General features: G+C 35.9%; 1 protein-coding gene across 1 annotated transcript in view; it reads right to left on the bottom strand.

Moving 5' to 3' along the window:
• Positions 1 to 27,254, bottom strand: part of LOC133639676 (tetraspanin-5) — a 36,755-nt gene that overhangs the window by 4,520 nt on the left and 4,981 nt on the right. The window contains exons 2-7 of the mRNA XM_062033188.1: positions 22,887 to 22,937; positions 16,960 to 17,106; positions 11,810 to 11,980; positions 11,609 to 11,734; positions 542 to 589; positions 42 to 158 (exon numbers count right to left, since the gene is read on the bottom strand). Of these exons, the coding sequence (XP_061889172.1) occupies positions 42 to 158; positions 542 to 589; positions 11,609 to 11,734; positions 11,810 to 11,980; positions 16,960 to 17,106; positions 22,887 to 22,937 (660 nt within the window). The remainder of the gene's footprint in view (positions 1 to 41; positions 159 to 541; positions 590 to 11,608; positions 11,735 to 11,809; positions 11,981 to 16,959; positions 17,107 to 22,886; positions 22,938 to 27,254) is intronic.

Raw genomic sequence — 27,254 nt, 5'->3', positions numbered from 1 at the left:
AGACGACGGCCAACGGCGGCACGACAGGAAGTGCGTCTCACTTGTAATAATGCAATCCCGATAAAGATGCCCGCCACCACCGTCAGGTTGTCTTGCAGCCACTTCTCAAACTGTGGCACGCAGCCTTTAATGTAGATGAAAGTCCTCTGCTCAGAGTCCTGAAAAGACCCAAACATACATTTTCACAGTGCTAACTAATGTCACAAGGGTATTACAAACGGTGAGTGGAGTTTTCCTGCAAAGTGCCTTCTTTAGGCTTTTCCTCACTATTATGCTAAGAGTGAGGGCCAAAGCTAATGACCGGGGTGGGGGTGGAGGGGGAGGGTCTTCAACTCCCACCGCATTGCTGCAGCATGAGTAATAGCGCGTCATACGTCCAGCTGCCGTGTTTTGGACTGCGCTGAAAGGAGGACATTGTACTGAGGAGGGTGGAGTACCTGATGAGCTCACACGTGCATCGCAATACGTTTTGCAGGAGCTCACCAAGTGCAACCACCTTTTTGAAAGCAAGTAATACTTGGATGAAAGCCAAGGGACTCACCGATTTGGTTCTGATGTCGTACCCACACTGAGTGTTGATGACGTCCTCCTGAGAAGACAAGACCATGAGTAGATGTTATTGTGCACCTTGAGTGAGAGTAGGGAAGTAGTTTGACATGTACTTCGGTATCAGGGAGGTGTAGTGGATTTTATAGACTAGGCTCAGTGCAAGTTGTTTAACTCTGTCCTCCACCTTGAGCCAGCCCACTTTAGAGAAGTGGGTAGGAGCGAGGTGGGATCTGGGGTGGAGGTCTAGAAGTAACCTGACTAGCTTGTTCTGGGATGTTTGGAGTTTAGATTTGAGGGTTTTGGAGGTGCTAGGGTACCAGGAGGTGCATGCGTAATCAAAAAAGGGTTGAACGAGAGTTCCCGCCAGAATCCTCAAGGTGCTTTTGTTGACCAGAGAGGAGATTCTGTAGAGAAATCTCGTTCGTCGGTTAACCTTTTTGATTACCTTGGTTGCCATTTTATCACAGGAAAGGTTAGCCTCTAGAATGGAACCTAGGTAGGTGACCTCATCTTTCCTGGTGATAACAATGTCACCCACTTTTATGGTGAAGTCACTGACTTTCTTGAGGTTGATGTGGGACCCAAACAGGATGGATTCTGTTTTACCCAAGTGGATGGATAGCTTGTTGTCAGCGAGCCAGGTGCAAGTTCTACACAGCTCAGCACTGAGGATTTTAACGGGAACCAGTTCTCAAAAAGGGATTCGAGTCCATGGAATCGGTTCTTTTCTTATCGAACAACAGGGAGAAGCGGTTTCGAACATCATCCCTACTTGTCCAAGCACTTAACAACACGGAGATGTGAAGGAGATGCTGTGAGTCAATGCTGGAGATGATGAAACTTTCTTTTCACGTCTAGTTTTTAGTGATAAAGCAAATTTAAATTGGTGTGGCACAGTCAATCGTCACAATGTGCGCGAATTTGGGGACCAAGTCAACCTCGTGAAACAATTGAACATCAAAGAGATTCGCCTAAAGTGAACCTCTTTGTCACGCATCTTACAGCGGACAACTCCGGACCAAGCGTGCAGGTAAGATGTGATTTATTTGTCATAAATCATACCATAGATACAGGGCCGGCCCGTGGCATAGGCCGTATAGGCAAATGCTAAGGGCGCCGTCCATCAGGGGGCGCCACGCCAGTGCCACAAATGTTGGAGGAAAAAAAAAAAATAAATAAAGTTGGTACTATTATTTCTAAATACAAAAAATAATTGCACGTTAATTAAAATGCAAAGTAAAGCCTATTTAATAGAGATATTATTTGTTACAACCTTACGCCCCCCCCTCCCCCCGCACGTTGCGCCCCCTCCCTTCCATATCATGACTCTTTTTGGACGTCGACCATCAAAAAATCAACACAAGATGTCAAAACGGCCAAAACTGTCACGTGCCCAGGGAAGAAAAAAGAGAAAAGAAGAGGAGAAACGAGAAAAAGACAGAGGTAGCAGGTAGTTAATGTTAGCCTACATGAAATTATTTGTCTGTTACAGAATGTGATAGTAACCTGGCTTTTTAGCATTAAGCTAATGTTACATGATTCGACAATTGCTAATCAATAAATAGCTAGTTCTGTTTTAACGTCGGGTTAATATTGTGGAGGGGGCTAAATTGTTATGTAAAATAATAATGTAACGTTAGGTAATTACAGTACTCCCTGGTGTACAGTCATTTGTAAGTCATTCTAGTTAATGCAATATTAAAAAGCACAAATAGAGAACTCTGTAGGATCCCCTTTTTTTGTAATATAGTTGTTAAAGTCATACTGGTTTGATATCTTGTTTTGTGCAGTGCCTTATTTATATTGTATTTTTAATTTATTTTATGCAACTTGTTGACATGTTTTATTTTGTGTTTATGTATGTCAAAAATATTGTATTTCATATATTCATTTTTTATTTTTTGTATTCATTTATTTATTCATTTTTTTTTTTTTTATCTTGTTAACTATTCTGATTGTTAATTTGCTTTCTTTAAGTAAAAAAAAAAAGGTCAAAGACAAAGCTATTCGGTTTCTTGTGAGTATATACACTTCACTGCCGATGTGGGGGGGCGCCACCTAAAGTCTTGCCTAGGGCGCCAGATTGGATAGGGCCGGGCCTGCATAGATACAAACATGCAAGAAACAAACAAAAGGAATGTGTGCCGATCACACGCGGAAGCTAAGGCAAAAAACCTAGCACAGGAATCATAAATCTCAGAAACAGGAATATTCGTGTTGCATACTGCAAATAAGGAAGCCAGGTCGATTGTGGCGCACAAGGTGAATAAGTAGCTCTCTGATTAGTGCCCGGCAGCAGGTGAGCACTAATCAGAGGCAGGTGAGACTAATCAGCACCCATGGAAACCAACACACAAACCCAGGGGGGCTGAAAACTGAACTGAGGTAATCAAACTAACAGAACAAAACCTAAACAAATCAAGATGCGGGCCACGGATCATGACAGTCTTCTATGCTGTGTCTCAAAACTGGGACTATGGTCCCTTTGTCTTTAGAGAAAACACCCTTACAGGACAAACCGATCTCCAAATGCTACAAAACGGACTATTCGCTTCACTTTAAGCAGATTCAACACTGCAAAAAGTGAAATCTAAGTAAGATGAAATATCTCAAATAAGGCTGATATTTGCTTATTTTCTGTCTGGTAAGATCATTCTTCTCACTAAGCAGATTTGATGTTAGAGTGTTTTACTTGTTTGAAGTGTTTTGCTCCTAAATGATGTCAGTAAGATATTACAGCTTGTTGCTGAGATTTGATGACCTATATTGAGTAAAACATGCTTGAAACTAGAATATCAAGTGTTGTGTCATCAACACTCACAAGTAGAAAACTACTTTTTTAAAGTCATCAATTATTACTTCAAGCATGAAATTTAAAAAAATCATGACTTTGACACAATTGTGTCTCATAATTAAAACAGATGACAGCCAAATGGACTTTGCTGTTTTATTTCCAATGAAACAATAGAAAATAGGTACTCATATAGTAGTACAGTTGGCACAGTACAGTAAACTGACAGTTAATATTTAAACATTTAACATTTCTAGCAATTTTGAACAGAAATAGTTCATGCACATTCAGATAAATTCCTCAAAATTACAATCAACATTTTTTTGGCCGGGGGCGGGGCTGTATATATGCGCACTAATCGACTGAAAGAGCACGCACTTGGCGCAATTATGTCATGTTATCCATGGAAAAATGCATTTTTAGACAATATGATTAGCCTGAGCGGCTAGGAGACCCCGAGAGTAACAAGTGCTTGCCTTGTTGCCTTTCCATTAAGAACAATAAACTAGTTTTTAGTATAAGTTTGCTGGTTTCAAGAAATGTAATGGCGAGCGCATATCATTATGTCAAGATAATGGCACTAGCATTTACTTCATTTAAGAATATTTTTCAACATATTGAGCAAAAAGGTCTCTTTTTTTTCTACCAAGAAAAGTGCACTTGTTATTAGTGAGAATATACTTATTTGAAGCTATTTTGGGGTTCATTGAGGTTAGCTAATTTGACTTGTTTTGGAAAGTCCTGACAAGCCACATTTTCTTGTTCTATTGGCAGATCATTTTGCTTAGTTCAAATAAAATACCCCTCATTTTTGTATTTTTAGGGTCCACATCAGGGTTCACCAACGCAGTGCCCGCGGGCACCAGGTAGCCCGTAAGGACCAGATGAGTAGCCCGCTGGCCTGTTCTAAAAATAGCTCAAATAGCAGCACTTACCAGTGAGCTGCCTCGATTTTTTAAATTGTATTTATTTACTAGCAAGCTGGTCTCGCTTTGCCCGACATTTTTAATTCTAAGAGAGACAAAACTCAAATAGAATTTGAAAATCCAAGAAAATATTTTAAAGACTTGGTCTTTATAACTTTCAGAAAGACAATTTTAGAGAAAAAATACAACCTTAAAAATGATTTTAGGATTTTTAAACACATATACCTTTTACCTTTTAAATTCCTTCCTCTTCTTTCCTGACAATTTAAATCGATGTTCAAATAAATGTATCTTTTTTTATTGTAAAGAATAATAAATACATTTTAATTTAATTTTTCATTTTAGCTTCTGTTTTTTTGACCAAGAATATTTGTGAAATATTTGTTCAAACTTATTATGATTAAAATTCAAAAAAAATATTCTGGCAAAGCTAGAAAATCTGTAGAATCAAATTTAAATCTTATTTCAAAGTCTTTTGAATTTCTTTTAAAATTTTTGTTCTGGAAAATCTAGAAGAAATAATGATTTGTCTTTGTTAGAAATATAGCTTGGTCCAATTTGTTATATATTCTAACAAAGTGCAGATTGGATTTTAACCTATTTAAAACATGTCATCAAAATTCTAGAATTAATCTTAATCAGGAAAAATTACTAATGATATTCCATAAATTCTTTTTTTAATTTTTTCAAAAAGATTTGAATTAGCTAGTTTTTCACTTCTTTTTTTCGGTTGAATTTTGAATTTTAAAGAGTCGAAATTGAAGATAAACTATGTTTCAAAATGTAATTGTCACTTTTTTTGTGTTTTTTCCTCTTTTAAACCGTTCAATTAAGTGTAAATATCATTAATTATTAATAATAACATAGAGTTAAAGGTAAATTGAGCAAATTGGCTATTTCTGGCAATTTATTGAAGTGTGTATCAAACTGGTAGCCCTTCGCATTAATCACTACCCAAGAAGTAGCTCTTGCTTTCAAAAAGGTTGGTGACCCCTGGTCCACATGATATTTCCTTGTTTTTGAACACTGACTTTGTTTTCCACAAGATGGAGCACCCCATTGGTATCTCCAGGTTGGAACTTATCTGAAGCCATCCAAGCCACGCTGTCACATATGTAAAATGTCTTTTCACAAATTAAAAACAAACCTCGAGATAAGTTAAAGAATACAATAGAATGTACTCCAAACAGTAGTTTTATGAAGTCAAGTAATAATAATGTACAATATTGACCTTAGAGAGTGGACTTCAACAGTACCACCTTCCAGCTTCTCCATATTTTCATGGATAAATAACCGCTGTTCTGCTTCAGTATGGTGGAGACTAGCCGTGCTACTGCTTCGCCAGGTCAGTTAGCTACACCACATGTCATGTTTTTGATGATTTCACTCTTTAATTCAATGAATATCATCCACGCCTTCTTCTCAGCACTGTCCTTCACACTCACGTTTGTTTTCTCTCCCTTTGTTGGGTAGCAACATTATGACTCTTTCTAGTTGCAAGCTAGTGTTAGCGAGTAGGACCAGATGTTTTGGGGAGGCTTCACTGTGACGTTTGCTTTGCCAAGTAATGGAATGCTTGGAACTCAAATATTTGCATAGCAATTTGCAGAGAATCGGCTCTTTTCTCAAAACGCTCTTTAAGGGGACATTTTGCCTATCATTCACAATCCCTACGTAAGACAAGAACACGTTTCTTTCCTTTTTTATGCATTCTAAGTGGTAAAATACAGCAAGTACGAGTTAATGGTTGTAGACTATTCCGCCCATCAAGCCCTCTAAAAACCACCAACAATACTTCATTCATTAACTGAACATTAACCAAGTATTAGCAATATTGTTATAATAAGCGCTAACGCAAACAAACTATTTATAGCGGTGATGTGATCATTTCCGTGTCTCCCCATGTTTACATCATGAAGTGGTCTGCTGCTTCCTCGCTTCCCTGCTCCCTGTAAGTTTATTGTACATCATAATGCATGCCTCTCACCTGGACAGTAGATGGCTAAGGATATAATTTGACAAGTTGGGAAACTTTAGCAGCCCTTTAGGACCTGGACCTGGTGAGGACGACACGAAAAGCACTTGTCCCCCCCCCCCCACCCAGGATTATGGTACATTTTTCATCAACGTGGAAATATATGAACATCCTAGCAGTCGGCATCATAATGACAGCAGACATTGTACAGTAAGTGATGTTTTATTATGTTTGTTGGCTCTCATGAAGTGAGCAGAAATCGGTGATGAAGAAAGCGTTTTTTAAATTAGAGTGTTGTGTATGCTTAAAATGATCAAACTACGTAAATATTAAATGTTACTACATGACATATATACTTACATCATGTATATATTACATGTTATTATGAATGTTACTACATGACATATATACTTACATCATGTATATATTACATGTTATTATGAATGTTACTACATGACATATATACTTACATCATGTATATATTACATGTTATTATGAATGTTACTACATGACGTATATACTTACATCGTGTATATATTACATGTTATTATGAATGTTACTACATGACATATATACTTACATCATGTATATATGACATGTTATTATGAATGTTACTACATGACATATATACTTACATCATGTATATATTACATGTTATTATGAATGTTACTACATGACATATAAACTTACATCATGTATATATTACATGTTATTATGAATGTTACTACATGACATATATACTTACATCATGTATATATTACATGTTATTATGAATGTTACTACATGACATATATACTTACATCATGTATATATTACATGTTATTATGAATGTTACTACACGACATATAAACTTACATCATGTATATATTACATGTTATTATGAATGTTACTACATGACATATATACTTACATCGTGTATATATTACATGTTATGATGAATGTTACTACATGACATATATACTTACATCGTGTATATATTACATGTTATTATGAATGTTACTACATGACATATATACTTACATCATGTATATATTACATGTTATTATGAATGTTACTACATGACATATATACTTACATCATGTATATATGACATGTTATTATGAATGTTACTACATGACATATATACTTACATCATGTATATATGACATGTTATTATGAATGTTACTACATGACATATATACTTACATCATGTATATATTACATGTTATTATGAATGTTACTACATGACATATATACTTACATCATGTATATATTACATGTTATGATGAATGTTACTACATGACATATGTACTTACATCATGTATATATTACATGTTATGATGAATGTTACTACATGACATATATACTTACATCATGTATATATTACATGTTATTATGAATGTTACTACATGACATATATACTTACATCATGTATATATTACATGTCATTATGAATGTTACTACATGACATATATACTTACATCATGTATATATTACATGTCATTATGAATGTTACTACATGACATATATACTTACATCATGTATATATTACATGTTATTATGAATGTTACTACATGACATATATACTTACATCATGTATATATTACATGTCATTATGAATGTTACTACATGACATATATACTTACATCATGTATATATTACATGTTATTATGAATGTTACTACATGACATATATACTTACATCATGTATATATTACATGTTATGATGAATGTTACTACATGACATATATACTTACATCATGTATATATGACATGTTATTATGAATGTTACTACATGACATATATACTTACATCATGTATATATTACATGTTATGATGAATGTTACTACATGACATATATACTTACATCATGTATATATTACATGTTATGATGAATGTTACTACATGACATATATACTTACATCATGTATATATTGCATGTTATTATGAAGGTTACTACATGACATATATACTTACATCATGTATATATGACATGTTATTATGAATGTTACTACATGACATATATACTTACATCATGTATATATTACATGTTATTATGAATGTTACTACATGACATATATACTTACATCATGTATATATTACATGTTATTATGAAGGTTACTACATGACATATATACTTACATCATGTATATATGACATGTTATTATGAATGTTACTACATGACATATATACTTACATCATGTATATATTACATGTTATGATGAATGTTACTACATGACATATATACTTACATCATGTATATATTGCATGTTATTATGAAGGTTACTACATGACATATATACTTACATCATGTATATATTGCATGTTATTATGAAGGTTACTACACGACATATATACTTACATCATGTATATATTACATGTTATTATGAATGTTACTACACGACATATATACTTACATCATGTATACATTACATGTTATTATGAATGTTACTACATGACATATATACTTACATCATGTATATATTACATGTTATTATGAATGTTACTACATGACATATATACTTACATCATGTATATATTACATGTTATTATAATTGTTACTACATGACATATATACTTACATCATGTATATATTACATGTTATTATGAATGTTACTACATGACATATATACTTACATCATGTATATATACTTACATCATGTATATATTACATGTTATTATGAATGTTACTACATGACATATATACTTACATCATGTATATATTACATGTTATTATGAATGTTACTACATGACATATATACTTACATCATGTATATATTACATGTCATTATGAATGTTACTACATGACATATATACTTACATCATGTATATATTACATGTTATTATGAATGTTACTACATGACATATATACTTACATCATGTATATATTACATGTTATTATGAATGTTACTACATGACATATATACTTACATCATGTATATATTACATGTCATTATGAATGTTACTACATGACATATATACTTACATCATGTATATATTACATGTTATTATGAATGTTACTACATGACATATATACTTACATCATGTATATATTACATGTTATGATGAATGTTACTACATGACATATGTACTTACATCATGTATATATGACATGTTATGATGAATGTTACTACATGACATATATACTTACATCATGTATATATTACATGTTATGATGAATGTTACTACATGACATATATACTTACATCATGTATATATTACATGTTATGATGAATGTTACTACATGACATATATACTTACATCATGTATATATTGCATGTTATTATGAAGGTTACTACATGACATATATACTTACATCATGTATATATGACATGTTATTATGAATGTTACTACATGACATATATACTTACATCATGTATATATTACATGTTATTATGAATGTTACTACATGACATATATACTTACATCATGTATATATTACATGTTATTATGAATGTTACTACATGACATATATACTTACATCATGTATATATTACATGTTATTATGAATGTTACTACATGACATATATACTTACATCATGTATATATTACATGTTATGATGAATGTTACTACATGACATATGTACTTACATCATGTATATATGACATGTTATGATGAATGTTACTACATGACATATATACTTACATCATGTATATATTACATGTTATTATGAATGTTACTACATGACATATATACTTACATCATGTATATATTACATGTTATTATGAATGTTACTACATGATGAATGTTACTACATGACATATACTTACATCGTGTATATATTACATGTTATTATGAATGTTACTACATGACATATATACTTACATCATGTATATATTACATGTTATTGTGAATGTTACTACATGACATATACTTACATCGTGTATATATTACATGTTATTATGAATGTTACTACATGACATATACTTACATCGTGTATATATTACATGTTATTGTGAATGTTACTACATGACATATATACTTACATCGTGTATATATTACATGTTATTGTGAATGTTACTACATGACATATATACTTACATCGTGTATATATTACATGTTATTATGAATGTTACTACATGACATATATACTTACATCATGTATATATTACATGTTATTATGAATGTTACTACATGACATATATACTTACATCATGTATATATTACATGTTATTATGAATGTTACTACATGACATATATACTTACATCATGTATATATTACATGTTATTATGAATGTTACTACATGACATATATACTTACATCATGTATATATTACATGTTATTATGAATGTTACTACATGACATATATACTTACATCATGTATATATTACATGTTATTATGAATGTTACTACATGACATATATACTTACATCATGTATATATTACATGTTATTATGAATGTTACTACATGATGAATGTTACTACATGACATATATACTTACATCATGTATATAAAACCTAATGGAGGTGTTTGGATGTTTTTTTAAGGGCTTTATTGGCAGAATTGAACGTTTTCCGTAGGCTCCATGGTAAGCAGACTTTTGATCCAATTTATTTAATATTTATAATGCATTAACATACAGATTGTGAACAATTCCAAAAAAAGTTCCCCTTTAAGGTTAAGTTTAGGGCTGCAACTAACGATTAATTTGATAATCGATTAATCTGTCGATTATTACTTCGATTAATCGATTACTAATCGGATAAAATAGACAAACTACATTTCTATCCTTTCCAGTATTTTATTGGAAAAAAACAAGCATACTGGCACCATACTTATTTTGTTTATTGTTTGTCGGCTGTTTGTACATGTAGTTTATAAATCAAGGTTTATTTAAAAAATTTAAAAAATTAAAAATAAATAAAAATAATAATAAAATTGCCTGTGTGTATGCGCATAGCATAGATCCAACGAATCAATGACTAAATTAATCGCCAACTATTTTTATAATCGATTTTAATCGATTAGTTGTTGCAGCCCTAGTTAAGTTAAGGTCCCACTTTGTGTTTTTTGTTATGTAAAAGCTGCGTGTGCTAGGATAACACTTGAAATAGCAAGTCCTGCTTTGTTATAGTTTGTGCTAAATGTCCTTCGTCAGCAAGCAGAACAAGTACTGTCACCATTTTAGCGGGGGACAACAATTCCTTCTTTCAGTCCCACCGACCGTGCTGAGAGTGAGAGGACTAAACAGCCTGCATGTCCTGTTGAAAGTTCCCAGAACACAGATAAGCAAACTATCTGCAACTGGGGAGGAGCTTCACATTCTCCAGCAGAAAGCCGTGTAAATATTTCTGCGGGCCATGAAAGGCATGACCGTACAGTATGTCTGCAAGAATGTTTCAAAGGGAAAGTGGGAAGGAAAGGTGTGGGAATGAGCGTGACGTACCGCTGGATCTTTGGTGCAGCAGGAAAAGGGCACGCCGCACCGCTCTCGACTCGGGTTGGAATCCGTGCAGTTGAAGTAGACGTTCAAATTCCAGTCGTCGGCTCCGAAAGCTCCGCAGCACTCCCACTGCAACGAGGCCAGCACAACTTGCAGTCAGGAGTCAACTCCAATGAGAGTCCTCAAAGCCAAGCTCAAGCTCACATATTCTTGGGTGAAGTCGATTAGGTTCTGCAGATCAATGTCGTCCCTGTAGGCCCGGATGTTGTTGTTGATGAAAAAGTTGAGCTGGTCCTTGATCCAGTCTTTGAAGACAAAGGCCAGGACTCCTGCTGTCAGTTCCAGGAAGAAGATGATACCCAGGAAGACTGAGAACTAACCACACAAACAACACCTCTGAAACCCATTGTCTTCACCACCAGTCCACTGGAACCCGTTTAAGTCGACATCCCACGGACTGGCTGACCCTGGCAGACATAAGCGGTTGTCTACATAAACAGAAATACCTACTGCTTGCATATTTAGTTGCCAGAGACTTAAGTAGAATGGGCGGAAATAAAGGAGTTCAGTAACGAAAGTTTGTTTTATACCGTATTTTCCTGATTATAAGCAGTTACTTTTTTTCCAACGCTTTAAATCCTGCAGCTTATAAAACTGCGCTGCTAATTTATGGATTTTTCTTCGCTAACAACCATAATCTTTTGTATTCAACAAATGGTTTTCACATTACACCGACAGAGACGCTGAAAAGGTGTGTTATTGTTTGTGGAATGGTGCCGTCTTTTGGATGAGTTCGTTAACTGCAGGTGCTGCGGGTTACAAATGGGTTCGTCTGTGGAACAGTTTGGATGATTCCTTAAAATGTTCCAGTTCCATTCACACATTTAAAGGCCTACTGAAAGCCACTACTAGCGACCACGCAGTCTGATAGTTTATATATCAATGATGAAATCTTAACATTGCAACACATGCCAATACGGCCGGGTTAACTTATAAAGTGACATTTTAAATTTGCCGCTAAACTTCCGGTTCGAAACGCCTCTGAGGATGACGTATGCGCGTGACGTAGCCCGGGGAACACGGGTATGCCTTCCACATTGAAGCCAATACGAAATAGCTCTGTTTTCATCTCATTCTGGGTGTATTCTGGACATCTGTGCTGGTGAATCTGTTGCAATTATGTTCATTGCATTATGGAGAAAGAAGCTGAGCAAGCAAAGAAGAAAGTTGTCGGTGCGAAACGGACGTATTTTGCGAATGAAGTCAGCAGCAACACGTACACAGCCGGCGCTTCTTTGTTTACATTCCCGAAAGATGCAGTCAAGATGGAAGAACTCGGATAACAGAGACTCTAACCAGGAGGACTTTTGACTTGGATACACAGACGCCTGTAGAGAACTGGGACAACACAGACTCTTACCAGGATTACTTTGATTTGGATGACAAAGACGCAGACGTGCTACCGTGAGTATGCAGCTTTGGCTTCTAAACATTTGATCGCTTGACCGTATGTGCGCGTCACATACGTTACTTTGTTTAAATATATAAGCTTTATGAACCTTGGGTTAGGTGAACGGACTTTTGGGCTGAGTGATTGTGTGTGTTGATCAGGTGTTTGAATTGTATTGGCGTGTTCTATGGAGCTAGGAGCTAGCATAGGAGCTAGGAGCTAGCATAACAAACACGTAGGTGTTTTTATGCAGGATTAATTTGTGGCATATTAAATATAAGCCTGGTTGTGTTGTGGCTAATAGAGTATATATATGTCTTGTGTTTATTTACTGTTGTAGTCATTCCCAGCTGAATATCAGGTCACCCCCGCCTCTCACAGCATCTTCCCTATCTGAATAGCTTCAACTCCCCACTAGTCCTTCACTTGCACTTTACTCATCCACAAATCTTTCATCCTCGCTCAAATTAATGGGGAAATTGTCGCTTTCTCGGTCCGAATCTCTCTCACTTCATGCGGCCATCATTGTAAACAATAGGGAACTTTGCGTATATGTTCAACTGACTACGTCACGCTACTTCCGGTAGGGGCAAGCCTTTTTTTTATCAGATACCAAAAGTTGCAATCTTTATCGTCGTTGTTCTATACTAAATCCTTTCAGCAAAAATATGGCAATATCGCGAAATGATCAAGTATGACACATAGAATAGATCTGCTATCCCCGTTTAAATAAAAAAAATGTCATTTCAGTAGGCCTTTAAAACACACTTTAACACCAATGTCTTGTAAAAATATCACTCTTGAATCAACACAGTAGTTAATACTACGATTATTGTTAATAACAAACTAAATGTGGGATATAAATAATAATGGAAGTATAATTGTTTGTATATAATTGGTACAAAGGTGTACAAAGATATTTCACATGTCTTTACTGTGTATATAATTGAACAGTGTTTATGTTGTGTACAAGCTGTATTTATAATATGTTGTGCAAAGGAAATGTCATATTTTTAGGAAGCTCATCTTCTTTTTGACAATGTTTATAGGGAAAGGCGCAATAAGTGTTCAACATTTTCAATTTATGAATGTACAACTGTTTGTTTATGTCAAACTGTTTGTTTATTTTGTTGACCACTGACCGAAGAAATAATCAATTAAACTAATAAACTACTTCCTGGTTGAATGCCTTGAACCGGCAGTATAACCGTCCATAGCATTTCTGCTCGAAAGGATTCTTCATTCATCACTCCAAGCAACGATAGTAAGTTTTACAACATAACTTAAACAATTCTTACTGACTAAACCGTCCCGTGTATGAAGGAATGTTTTCATGCATATTTGTAGTGTAATCAAGCAATTAATATGCAAATATGCTAACACCTTTACAAATGTCTGTTAGAATTATTAACTTGCACTTCTTTTGTTTCAATTTCGTATATTCACCAAAACAAAGATTGTTATTTTTTATTATTATTTTTGTCCATTTTTGCATTTTGTTACTTGTGAAAAGTAGAATGAAAGCTGAGAATTCTTCCACGAAAGAAGAAGGGACATTTGGTTCTATGCCAAAGCCTTGAAGGTCACAGGCAGCTCATTTTAAGGCTGCAGCTATCTTTCTTTTAGTAGTCCAGTATCTATCCACTAGCTGAGTAATGGGACAAAACACACGTAGTAAGTCCAACAGTTGAAATAAATGATTTATTTGCTCGCCATAACCTTTATTCTTTTTTCCTAATAAATGCTAATGTTACAATTAGCATGCTAACGTTTTATGCTAGCATTTTGGCAAATGTTGTACCGTATTTTTCGGACTATAAGTCGCAGTTTTTTTCATAGTGTGACTTATACTCAGGAGCGACTTATGTGTGAAATGATTAACACGTTAGCGTAAAATATCGTATAATATTATTGATGTCATTGACGTAAGAGACTAGACGTATAAGATTTCATGGGATTTAGCGATTAGGAGTGACAGATAGTTTGGTAAACGTATAGCATGTTCTATATGTTATAGTTATTTGAATGACTCTTACCATAATATGTGAGGTTAACATACCAGTTGGTTATTTATGCCTCATATAACGTACACTTATTCAGCCTGTTGTTCACTATTCTTTAGACATTTGAAATTGCCTTTCAAATGTCTATTCTTGCTGTTGGCTTTTATCAAATACATTTCCCCCAAAAATGCGACTTATACTCCAGTGCGACTTATACATGTTTTTTCCCTTCTTTATTATGCATTTTCGGCCGGTGCGACTTATACTCTGAAAAATACGGTACTTGTTAACCGAATAGGCATGGATTCCATTGCTTAAGTGCCATCTTAAAAGTGTGCTAGCTGTTCCACAATTAGCATGCTAACATTAGCATTTTAACATTTTATGTTAGCATATTAGCTAATTTCATACTTTTTAACCTAATAATCATGGATCGTGTTACTTGGCGCCATCTTATAAATATGCTGTATGTTCCCCTGTTAGTATGCTAATGTTAACATTTTAAATGCTAACATTGACATGCTAACATTGACTGTTAGCATGTCACATACTAGCTAATTTCATACTTTTAACCTAATAATCATGGATCCTGTTACTTGGCGCCATCTTATAAATATGCTGGACGTTCCCCTGTTAGTATGCTAATGTTAACATGTTAAATGCTAACATTGACATGCTAACATTGACTGGTAGCATATCACATACTAGCTAATTTCATACTTTTAACCTAATAATCATGGATCGTGTTACTTGGCGCCATCTTATAAATATGCTGGATGTTCCCCCGTTAGTATGCTAATGTTAACATGTTAAATGCTAACATTGACATGCTAACATTGACTGTTAGCATGTCACATACTAGCTAATTTCATACTTTTAACCTAATAATCATGGATCGTGTTACTTGGCGCCATCTTATAAATATGCTGGACGTTCCCCCGTTAGTATGCTAATGTTAACATGTTAAATGCTAACATTGACTGTTAGCATGTCACATACTAGCTAATTTCATACTTTTAACCTAATAACCATGGATGTTGTTACTTGGTGCCATCTTAGAAGTTTGCTATCTATTCCCCTGACAGCATGCTAACTTTTTATGCTCGCATTTTAGCTTTTTTTCTATATTTAAAGCTAAAAATGAATGTACCGTCCTGGAAGTATGCAAACTTTTCTAACTATACCAAAATGTTGTGCTTCAAGATTCATACTACATTTCAGTACAGCTTCTGCTCTTCACCTTTTAAACCCATCCATCCATCCATTTTCTACCGCTTGTCCATTTTCCACTTTTAAACTATTCCAACCTTCAAACCATTTCTACATTCCACTAGCATTTTAGTTCAGCTTCAGCACATGCAATATTCCACAGAAATGGCTTTTTCTAGTTATTTTTCATGACTTATTTAGTTAGAACTTACCGGTACTTATTTTAGCACTGCATAATTGTATGTACATTTATTTTTCGTCTGTTGTTTTTTTTAAGAGTCCCTTCTATTGTGTTTATTTGATACTAATGAGCCTGACATAAGCCTTGATCATAATCTTTGTGACTAACACATGCTTTCATATCATTGGACAAGGTTTGTCCTGTTAAACTGTAAATTGGTTAGATACAATTACTGAGTACGATTAAAATCAAGAGTAAAATTAATTTGATTTAGACCACAAGGAAGTGTTTTAAAATGTAGCAAAAAAATCCTAATAAGACCCCTTTAAGCTGAATTTAAAAGCTGATGGCAAACTAGAGCCACTTAAAAGGTGTACGCTTCATATTCCATTAGTCGACTAAATGTTAAAAAAGTCAAAGACTAGTCAACAATCAAAGTATTTGTTAATTGCAGCTTTGGTTAAACTGGTGTCGACTTGAAGGGGCTCAGCTGTGTGATGTAGTGACCTACAAATTTGAGCAGAAAGGAGTTTTCCCGCAGCGCTCCGATGCAACCGGCGAATCCCAGAATGAACATCACGCCGCCGACCATCAGGAAGAGCCAGACTGGATCGAAGCCCCCCAGGTCAGTTATGGATGAGATGTTGGACAGAACACCCTGGTGGGGTAGTAAAAAGGAGTTTTTTGTTAGTACCACCCCCAAAACAATGGACCAGAAAAGAACTAAATCACTGTCGCTGGTCATGTCGGATTAATTGGTTATTAAAAATGATGTCAAATATGTGGAATGGGATCCTTTTGAGGCAATTGGTACAAACTAAAGTGCAGTACTGGGATGCCACCAGCAAAGGGGGGTTGGTCCCGTCTCCACTTGTTTACTGTCCAGAAATTGCTTTGTTTTAAGGTTTGATTGTTAAAATAAAAGATCATTATTTATTTAGAAAAAACTATTTTCTGACGTCTAAAATGTTTGTACTAATTAGAGATCTACTGATACGTTTTTTTTTTTTAAACGATTTTTAGTAGTCAAGGAGGCCAATAATCGATATTTGGGGCTAATATTTATTTGCAGTAAAAGTTTAGTGATTCCCAGAGCCCAAAAACAGTCTGCGGGCTATAGAGCGTTTTCTATCGGGGCTCCAGTACTCTGGAATGTTCTAGCAGTAACAGTTAGAGATGCTAGCTCACTAGAAGCATTTAAGTCCCATCTTAAAACTCATTTGTATACTCTAGAGCAGGGGTCACCAACCTTTTTGAAAGCAAGAGCTACTTCTTGGGTAGTGATTAATGCGAAGGGCTACCAGTTTGATACACACTTAGATAAATTGCCAGAAATAGCCAATTTGCTCAATTTACCTTTAACTCTATGTTATTATTAATAATTAATATTTATCTTTGTGGAAACACTGATCATCTTAATGATTTCTCACAATAAATATATATAGAAACAGATAAATATCAATATGCAACACTTTATTTTTATATTTTCTCTAAGTGCACATTTTTCAAATGATGACTTCTAAGACAGTCTTGGGAAATCACAATATCCCATTTTAACTAGCTAGCCACTAACATTTTTTAACAAATCATGAATTACTTTGCACCATGTTTGTACAAATAATAACTCATGTAAAATACAAAAGTCAACTCTCAAATTTTTAAATAAATCATGTCACACTTTGAACTGGACACCAAATCTGTGATCTGTTTCTTTGTCAGTTAGTGAAGACCAAGTCTTTCAAATATTTTCTTGGATTTTCAAATTCTATTTGAGTTTTGTCTCTCTTAGAATTAAAAATGTCGGCCAAAGCGAGACCAGCTTGCTAGTAAATAAATACAATGTAAAAAATAGAGGCAGCTCACTGGTAAGTGCTGCTATTTGAGCTATTTTTAGAACAGGCCAGCGGGCTACTCATCTGGTCCTTACGGGCTACCTGGTGCCCGCGGGCACCGCGTTGGTGACCCCTGATCTAGCCTTTAAATAGACCCCCCTTTTAGACCAGTTGATCTGCCGTTTCTTTTCTGCTCTGCCCCCCTCTCCTTCGTGGAGGGGGGTGGGGCACAGATTCGGCGACCACAGATGATTACTGCTTTGCGCACTCTTGGCATTCTCTCCATGAGCTTCAAAAGGTGGCCACCTGAAATGGTTTTCACTTCACAGGTGTGTTTGAAGCTCATGGAGAGAATGCCAAGAGTGTGCAAAGCAGTAATCAGAGCAAAGGGTGGCTATTTTGAAGAAACTAGAATATATTTTCAGTTATTTCACCTTTTTTTGTGAAGTACATAACTCTACATGTGTTCATTCATAGTTTTGATGTGACAATCTACAATGTAAATAGTCATGGAAATAAAGAACACACATTGTAATGAGAAGGTGTGTCCTAACGTATGGCCTGTACTGTATATTGTATCCAAGATGTAGTTCTGTGTTGTAAAAAACAACAAAAAAACGCTGTACTTCAGAATAGGGCTGGGTGATGTATGGAATATACTGGATATATCGCGGGTTTGTCTCTGTGCGATATAGAAAATGACTATATAGTGATATTGGAGTATACGTTCTCACGCAGTTGCTTTTAGCTGCGGGCATTACACTACAGGCTCTTCTCACTCTATCTTGTCTCTCCTTCTCACAGAGACATAAAACAAGCACACCTTCTTGCATACGTCACGACATACGTCACATACGTATACACCCTCCTTGAGCAGAGAGGTAGCAGCATGGGTAAAGTTAGCTGTGATGCTAGCGGAGAGGTAATACGAGAGAAAGAAGGTGCCAATCTGGTAACAAATGCAGGAAGGATTAATTCCCCCAAAAAACCGCAGGGGATTCATCGTCTGGCGGCAGTTTGGCTTCAAGCGGGAAGATGTTGAACAGACAACCGTAATATGTCAAGTATGCGGCAAAAGCATTGCTACAAAAAGTATCAGCACTGCTAATTTGTAGCATCATTTGAAAAGTCACCCGCTAGAGAATGAAGAGTGCTTGAAACTCCGCATGTCAACATCTCCGTACCATATATATGGTGTATGGTGACATGGACTAAACATATCCACATATATATGGTGTATGGTGACATGGACTAAACATATCCACATATATATGGTGTATGGTGACATGGACTAAACATATCCACATATATATGGTGTATGGTGACATGGACTAAACATATCCACATATATATGGTGTATGGTGACATGGACTAAACATATCCACATATATATGGTGTATGGTGACATGGACTAAACATATCCACATACCGTATATATGGTGTATGGTGACATGGACTAAACATATCCACATATATATGGTGTATGGTGACATGGACTAAACATATCCACATATATATGGTGTATGGTGACGTGGACTAAACATATCCACTTATATATGGTGTATGGTGACATGGACTAAACATATCCACATATATATGGTGTATCGTGACATGGACTAAACATATCCACATATATATGGTGTATGGTGACATGGACTAAACATATCCACATATATATGGTGTATCGTGACATGGACTAAACATATCCACATATATATGGTGTATCGTGACATGGACTAAACATATCCACATATATATGGTGTATGGTGACATGGACTAAACATATCCACATATATATGGTGTATGGTGACATGGACTAAACATATCCACATATATATGGTGTATGGTGACATGGACTAAACATATCCACATATATATGGTGTATCGTGACATGGACTAAACATATCCACATATATATGGTGTATGGTGACATGGACTAAACATATCCACATATATATGGTGTATGGTGACATGGACTAAACATATCCACATATATATGGTGTATCGTGACATGGACTAAACCAGGGGTCGGCAACCCAAAATGTTGAAAGAGCCATATTGGACCAAAAATACAAAAACAAATCTGTCTGGAGCCGCAACAAATTAAAAGCCATATTACATAAAGATAGTGTGTCATGAGATATACATTGAATTAAGAGGACTTAAAGGAAACTAAATGAGCTCAAATATGGCTACAAATGAGGCATAATGATGCAATATGTACATATAGCTAGCCTAAATAGCATGTTAGCATCGATTAGCTTGCAGTCATGCAGTGACTAAATATGTCTGATTAGCACTCCACACAAGTCAATAACATCAACAAAACTCACCTTTGTGTATTCACGCACAACGTTAAAAGTGTGGTGGACAAAATGAGACAGAAAAAGAAGTGGCATAAAACACGTCCTAGAAAGTCGGAGAAAGTTATACATTGTAAACAAACTATACGGTGAGTTCAAGGACCGCCAAAATTAGTAGGACAAAACGGCGCTCGCCAAATACTCGAATCAGTGAAGCACGTTTAATATAAACAGTGTGATTTATAACAATTAGGGAGGTTTGTGTCATGTTTGTCCTCCTACAGAAACCATACTAAAACAAAAAAATAGATTTTTTTCCCCTCATCTTTTTCCATTCTTCATACATTTTTGAAAAATCTCCAGAGAGCCACTAGGGCGGCGCTAAAGAGCCGCATGCGGCTCTAGAGCCGCGTGTTGCCGACCCCCGGACTAAACATATCCACATATATATGGTGTATCGTGACATGGACTAAACATATCCACATATATATGGTGTATGGTGACATGGACTAAACATATCCACATATATATGGTGTATGGTGACATGGACTAAACATATCCACATATATATGGTGTATCGTGACATGGACTAAACATATCCACATATATATGGTGTATGGTGACATGGACTAAACATATCCACATATATATGGTGTATGGTGACATGGACTAAACATATCCACATATATATGGTGTATGGTGACGTGGACTAAACATATCCACATATATATGGTGTATCGCGACATGGACTAAACATATCCACATATATATGGTGTATCGTGACATGGACTAAACATATCCACATATATATGGTGTATCGTGACATGGACTAAACATATCCACATATATATGGTGTATCGTGACATGGACTAAACATATCCACATATATATGGTGTATGGTGACATGGACTAAACATATCCACATATATATGGTGTATGGTGACATGGACTAAACATATCCACATATATATGGTGTATGGTGACATGGACTAAACATATCCACATATATATGGTGTATCGTGACATGGACTAAACATATCCACATATATATGGTGTATCGTGACATGGACTAAACATATCCACATATATATGGTGTATCGTGACATGGACTAAACATATCCACATATATATGGTGTATGGTGACATGGACTAAACATATCCACATATATATGGTGTATCGTGACATGGACTAAACATATCCACATATATATGGTGTATCGTGACATGGACTAAACATATCCACATATATATGGTGTATCGTGACATGGACTAAACATATCCACATATATATGGTGTATCGTGACATGGACTAAACATATCCACATATATATGGTGTATGGTGACATGGACTAAACATATCCACATATATATGGTGTATGGTGACATGGACTAAACATATCCACATATATATGGTGTATCGTGACATGGACTAAACATATCCACATATATATGGTGTATGGTGACATGGACTAAACATATCCACATATATATGGTGTATCGTGACATGGACTAAACATATCCACATATATATGGTGTATGGTGACATGGACTAAACATATCCACATATATATGGTGTATGGTGACATGGACTAAACATATCCACATATATATGGTGTATCGTGACATGGACTAAACATATCCACATATATATGGTGTATCGTGACATGGACTAAACATATCCACATATATATGGTGTATCGTGACATGGACTAAACATATCCACATATATATGGTGTATGGTGACATGGACTAAACATATCCACATATATATGGTGTATGGTGACATGGACTAAACATATCCACATATATATGGTGTATGGTGACATGGACTAAACATATCCACATATATATGGTGTATGGTGACATGGACTAAACATATCCACATATATATGGTGTATGGTGACATGGACTAAACATATCCACATATATATGGTGTATGGTGACATGGACTAAACATATCCACATATATATGGTGTATGGTGACATGGACTAAACATATCCACATATATATGGTGTATGGTGACATGGACTAAACATATCCACATATATATGGTGTATGGTGACATGGACTAAACATATCCACATATATATGGTGTATCGTGACATGGACTAAACATATCCACATATATATGGTGTATCGTGACATGGACTACACATGATATACATATTAAACAACTCTTCTTTAAAAATGTTTGGATTATTTCCCACTAAAGGTTTCATCCTCCACACAAGTAAGAAGTGAAGAGAAAGACATTTGAGTGGGTGTAAACCAGCAAAGACTGGAACTGAACCTCTGTGCCCACCTTCTCGCTCCATGCCCACAACCCGATGGCCAGGAATGCCAGTCCAAGGAACTAGATAGGAAGGAGAGCAGAAAAAGAACAAACATGTTATTCTTGTGACGTACGCTGAGACCATCATCCATCACAGAATACTTCTCATATCAGTTTGTTGCATTTGCAGGAAGGAGACTCCTCCATTGGAAGGAATCCACCTGGCTAAAACGCACTTAAGAGCTCACAAACATGGTGGGGGAATATACATTCTGTTCAGAAATGCCACAATAAGAGCCCACAAACATGGTGGGGGAATATACATTCTGTTCAGAAATGCCACAATAAGAGCTCACAAACATGGTGGGGGAATATACATTCTGTTCAGAAATGCCACAATAAGAGCCCACAAACATGGTGGGGGAATATACATTCTGTTCAGAAATGCCACAATAAGAGCCCACAAACATGGTGGGGGAATATACATTGTGTTCAGAAATGCCACAATAAGAGCTCACAAACATGGTGGGGGAATATACATTCTGTTCAGAAATGCCACAAACCTTCCATGATACAGAATCTTTGGTCACTTCCCTCTATTCTTCCTGGAGATCGAACATCTTACACTTGTGGACTTTCTAAAAGCTGCACACTAAAGGGTAAAACCTTGGCAAAACGTGACCCTTTTACGATGTTGCCTGGGCTATTACTCTCCTGACAAATACACCACCGTGTTTGACAGTTACAAAGCCTCAATGTTTGACCCCATAAGTAGGACTGACTTGAAATTTCTCACACAGCTAAATGTTCTCTACAAAACAAATGTTTAGCTGCATCACCATGAAATTTGGTACGCACATTTAGGGGACTTACCTTCAAGCACACGTTTGTCAAATTAAAAGTTTTTGCCCGACTTGTAATTTCTCAAACTACTCAATGTGTTCTTCAAAAGACCTACTTCATCTTTAGGGTGTTTAGCCTGATGGTCACATCATTTGGTACAGACCTTTAGACAAATGACACGCATGTGTCTGGAACATTTTAGCAGATTTAGCTGAAAAACACGTTTTGGCCGACTTGAAATGTCTCCTACAGTTCAGTGTTCTGTACAAAACACCCGATGTAACTTTAGGGTGTTTAGCCAGACCACCACAGAATTTGGTACACATCTTTAGGAGACTTCCAAGCACTCTTTCTTAAAATTTTAACAAGATTGGTTGAAAAACAAATTTTGCCCAACTTGAAATGTCTCCCACAGTTCACTGTTCTCTACAAAACACCTGATGTAACTTTAGGGTGTTTAGCCAGACCACCACAGAATTTGGTACACATATTTAGGGGACTTACAAGCACACTTTCTTAAAATTTTAACAAGATTGGTTGGAAAACAAGTCTTGCCCGACTTGAAATGTCTCCCACAGTTCACTGTTCTGTACAAAACACCTGATGTAACTTTAGGGTGTTTAGCCAGACCACCACAGAATTTGGTACACATATTTAGGGGACTTACAAGCACACTTTCTTAAAATTTTAACAAGATTGGTTGGAAAACAGGTTTTGCCTTACTTGACATTTCTCCCACAGTTCACGATTTTCTACAAAACACCCGATGTAACTTTAGGGTGTTTAGCCAGACCACCACAGAATTTGGTACACATCTTTAGACGACTTACAAGCACACTTCCTTAGAATTTTAACAAGATGGGTTGGAAAACAGGTTTTGCCTTACTTGACATTTCTCCCACAGTTCACGATTTTCTACAAAACACCCGATGTAACTTTAGGGTGTTTAGCCAGACCACCACAGAATTTGGTACACATATTTAGGGGACTTACAAGCACACTTTCTTAAAATTTTAACAAGATTGGTTGGAAAACAAGTCTTGCCCGACTTGAAATTTCTTCCACAGATCACTGTTCTGTACAAAACACCTGATGTAACTTTAGGGTGTTTAGCCAGACCACCACAGAATTTGGTACACATATTTAGGAGACTTACGGGCACACTTCCTTAAAACTTTAACAAGATTGGTTGGAAAATACGTTTTGCACGACATGAAATTTCTCCCACAGTTCACTGTTCTGTACAAAACACCTGATGTAACTTTAGGGTGTTTAGCCAGACCACCACAGAATTTGGTACACATCTTTAGGAGACTTCCAAGCACTCTTTCTTAAAATTTTAATAAGATTGGTTGAAAAACAAATTTTGCCCGACTTGAAATGTCTCCCACAGTTCAGTGTTCTGTACAAAACACCCGATGTAACTTTAGGGTGTTTAGCCAGACCACCACAGAATTTGGTACACATCTTTAAGAGACTTCCAAGCACTCTTTCTTAAAATTTTAATAAGATTGGTTGGAAAACAAATTTTGCCCGACTTGAAATGTCTCCCACAGTTCACTGTTCTGTACAAAACACCCGATGTAACTTTAGGGTGTTTAGCCAGACCACCACAGAATTTGGTACACATCTTTAGACGACTTACAAGCACACTTCTTTAAAATTTTAACAAGATTGGTTGGAAAACAAATTTTGCCCGACTTGAAATGTCTCCCACAGTTCAGTGTTCTGTACAAAACACCTGATGTAACTTTAGGGTGTTTAGCCAGACCACCACAGAATTTGGTACACATCTTTAGAAGACTTACAAGCACACTTCCTTAGAATTTTAACAAGATTGGTTGGAAAACAAGTTTTGCCTTACTTGACATTTCTCCCACAGTTCACGATTTTCTACAAAACACCTGTGTAACTTTAGGGTGTTTAGCCAGACCACCACATAATTTGGTACACATCTTTAGACGACTTACAAGCACACTTCCTTAAAACTTTAACAAGATTGGTTGAAAAACAAGTCTTGCCCGACTTGAAATTTCTCCCACAGTTCACTGTTCTGTACAAAACACCAGTGTAACTTTAGGGTGTTTAGCCAGACCACCACAGAATTTGGTACACATATTTAGGAGACTTACAAGCACACTTCCTTAAAGTATTAGCAAGATTTGTTAAAAAACCCATTTTGCCGACATGAAATTTCTCCCACAGTTCTCTGCAAAACCTCAACTGTCATTTTAGGGTTTTCAGCCGGAGCACCATGGAACTTGGTACACACTTAGGGGACTTGGAATGACAGCAGACTCACCCTGGGTTCAGTTCAGAGCTTCTCTTTGGACTTCCGCCTCTCGCTCAACACTCAACATTTAATTCCCACACATAGTCGCACACCTTACACATAGTTGGGTTAGTTCACACTTCATATTATCCTATATAAACAGAGTTAAACGACGTCCCTGCTGTCTGTGCCGTCTTCTTCCCCTGTACACACCGGAACATTTACAACTCTAGCGGACATTGTGACTTTTGGTATTAGTGGAGCCAAACACACATACTGTACATCAGGTTTTTACAGTATACAGTCGTGCTCATAAGTTGACATACCATGGAAGAATTGATGATTTCTTGGCCATTCTTCAGAGAATATGAATGATAACACAAACACCTTTCTTCCACTCACGCTTAATGGTTGTGTGAAGCTATTTATTGGCAAACAACTGTGTTTACTCTTTTTAAATCAAAATGACAAAAGAAAGTACCCAAATGACCCTGATCAAAAGTTGACATACCCCAGTGACTTTGATCTGATAACATGCACAAAAGTTGACACAAACAGGTTTGAATGACTAATCAAGGTTCCAATCCTCACCTGTGACATGTTTGTTTGTAATGAATGTGTGTGTAGAAAAGCTCAGAGAGTTTCTGGGTTTCTGACAGACCATTGCATCTTTCATCCAGTGCTGCACACATGCTTCTGGATTCTGAGTCATGGGGAAGGCAAAAGAATTGTCAAAGGATCTGCGAGAAAAGGTCATTGTACTGCATGAAACAGGAAAGGGGTATAATAAATTGTTGGAGATGCAAAGAAAAATCCACAAATAACTTCAGCTGAAATACAGGACTCTCTGGAAAAATTGTGGTGTGGCTGTTTCAAGATGCACAATAAGGAGGCACTTGAAGAAAAATGGGCTGCATGGTCGAGTCGCCAGAAGAAAGCCATCACTCCAAATGACTTTCTTCCAGAAATTTTGAGGCCACGGCCCGGTGGTTGGGGACCACTGCCCTAGCTCATAACATCTTTTCCCCCTATAAAGAAATAATGTTAACTCAATAAAGTGTATTTCTATTTTTAGCTTTAACTTTTCATTTTTTAGCATTGTAACCACATTTGCAAACAACTTTTCTCTTCATAGAAGTTTCTTTCAATAAAGAAATAAAGTGCAAAAATGTCAAAGCATCATAACAAACAGTTATGTCAAATAGCAGCAGAAGTGCACTTTTTGGAGAGCTGTATTATTTCCAGTTTTGTGCCCAAGGGACTGATTTTATTTAACACTATAT

Source organism: Entelurus aequoreus, linkage group LG22 (assembly GCF_033978785.1).
Source record: "Entelurus aequoreus isolate RoL-2023_Sb linkage group LG22, RoL_Eaeq_v1.1, whole genome shotgun sequence".
Lineage (NCBI taxonomy): Eukaryota > Metazoa > Chordata > Actinopteri > Syngnathiformes > Syngnathidae > Entelurus > Entelurus aequoreus.
Note: the sequence above shows the minus strand (reverse complement) of the source record. Positions and strands in the feature narration are given on the sequence as shown.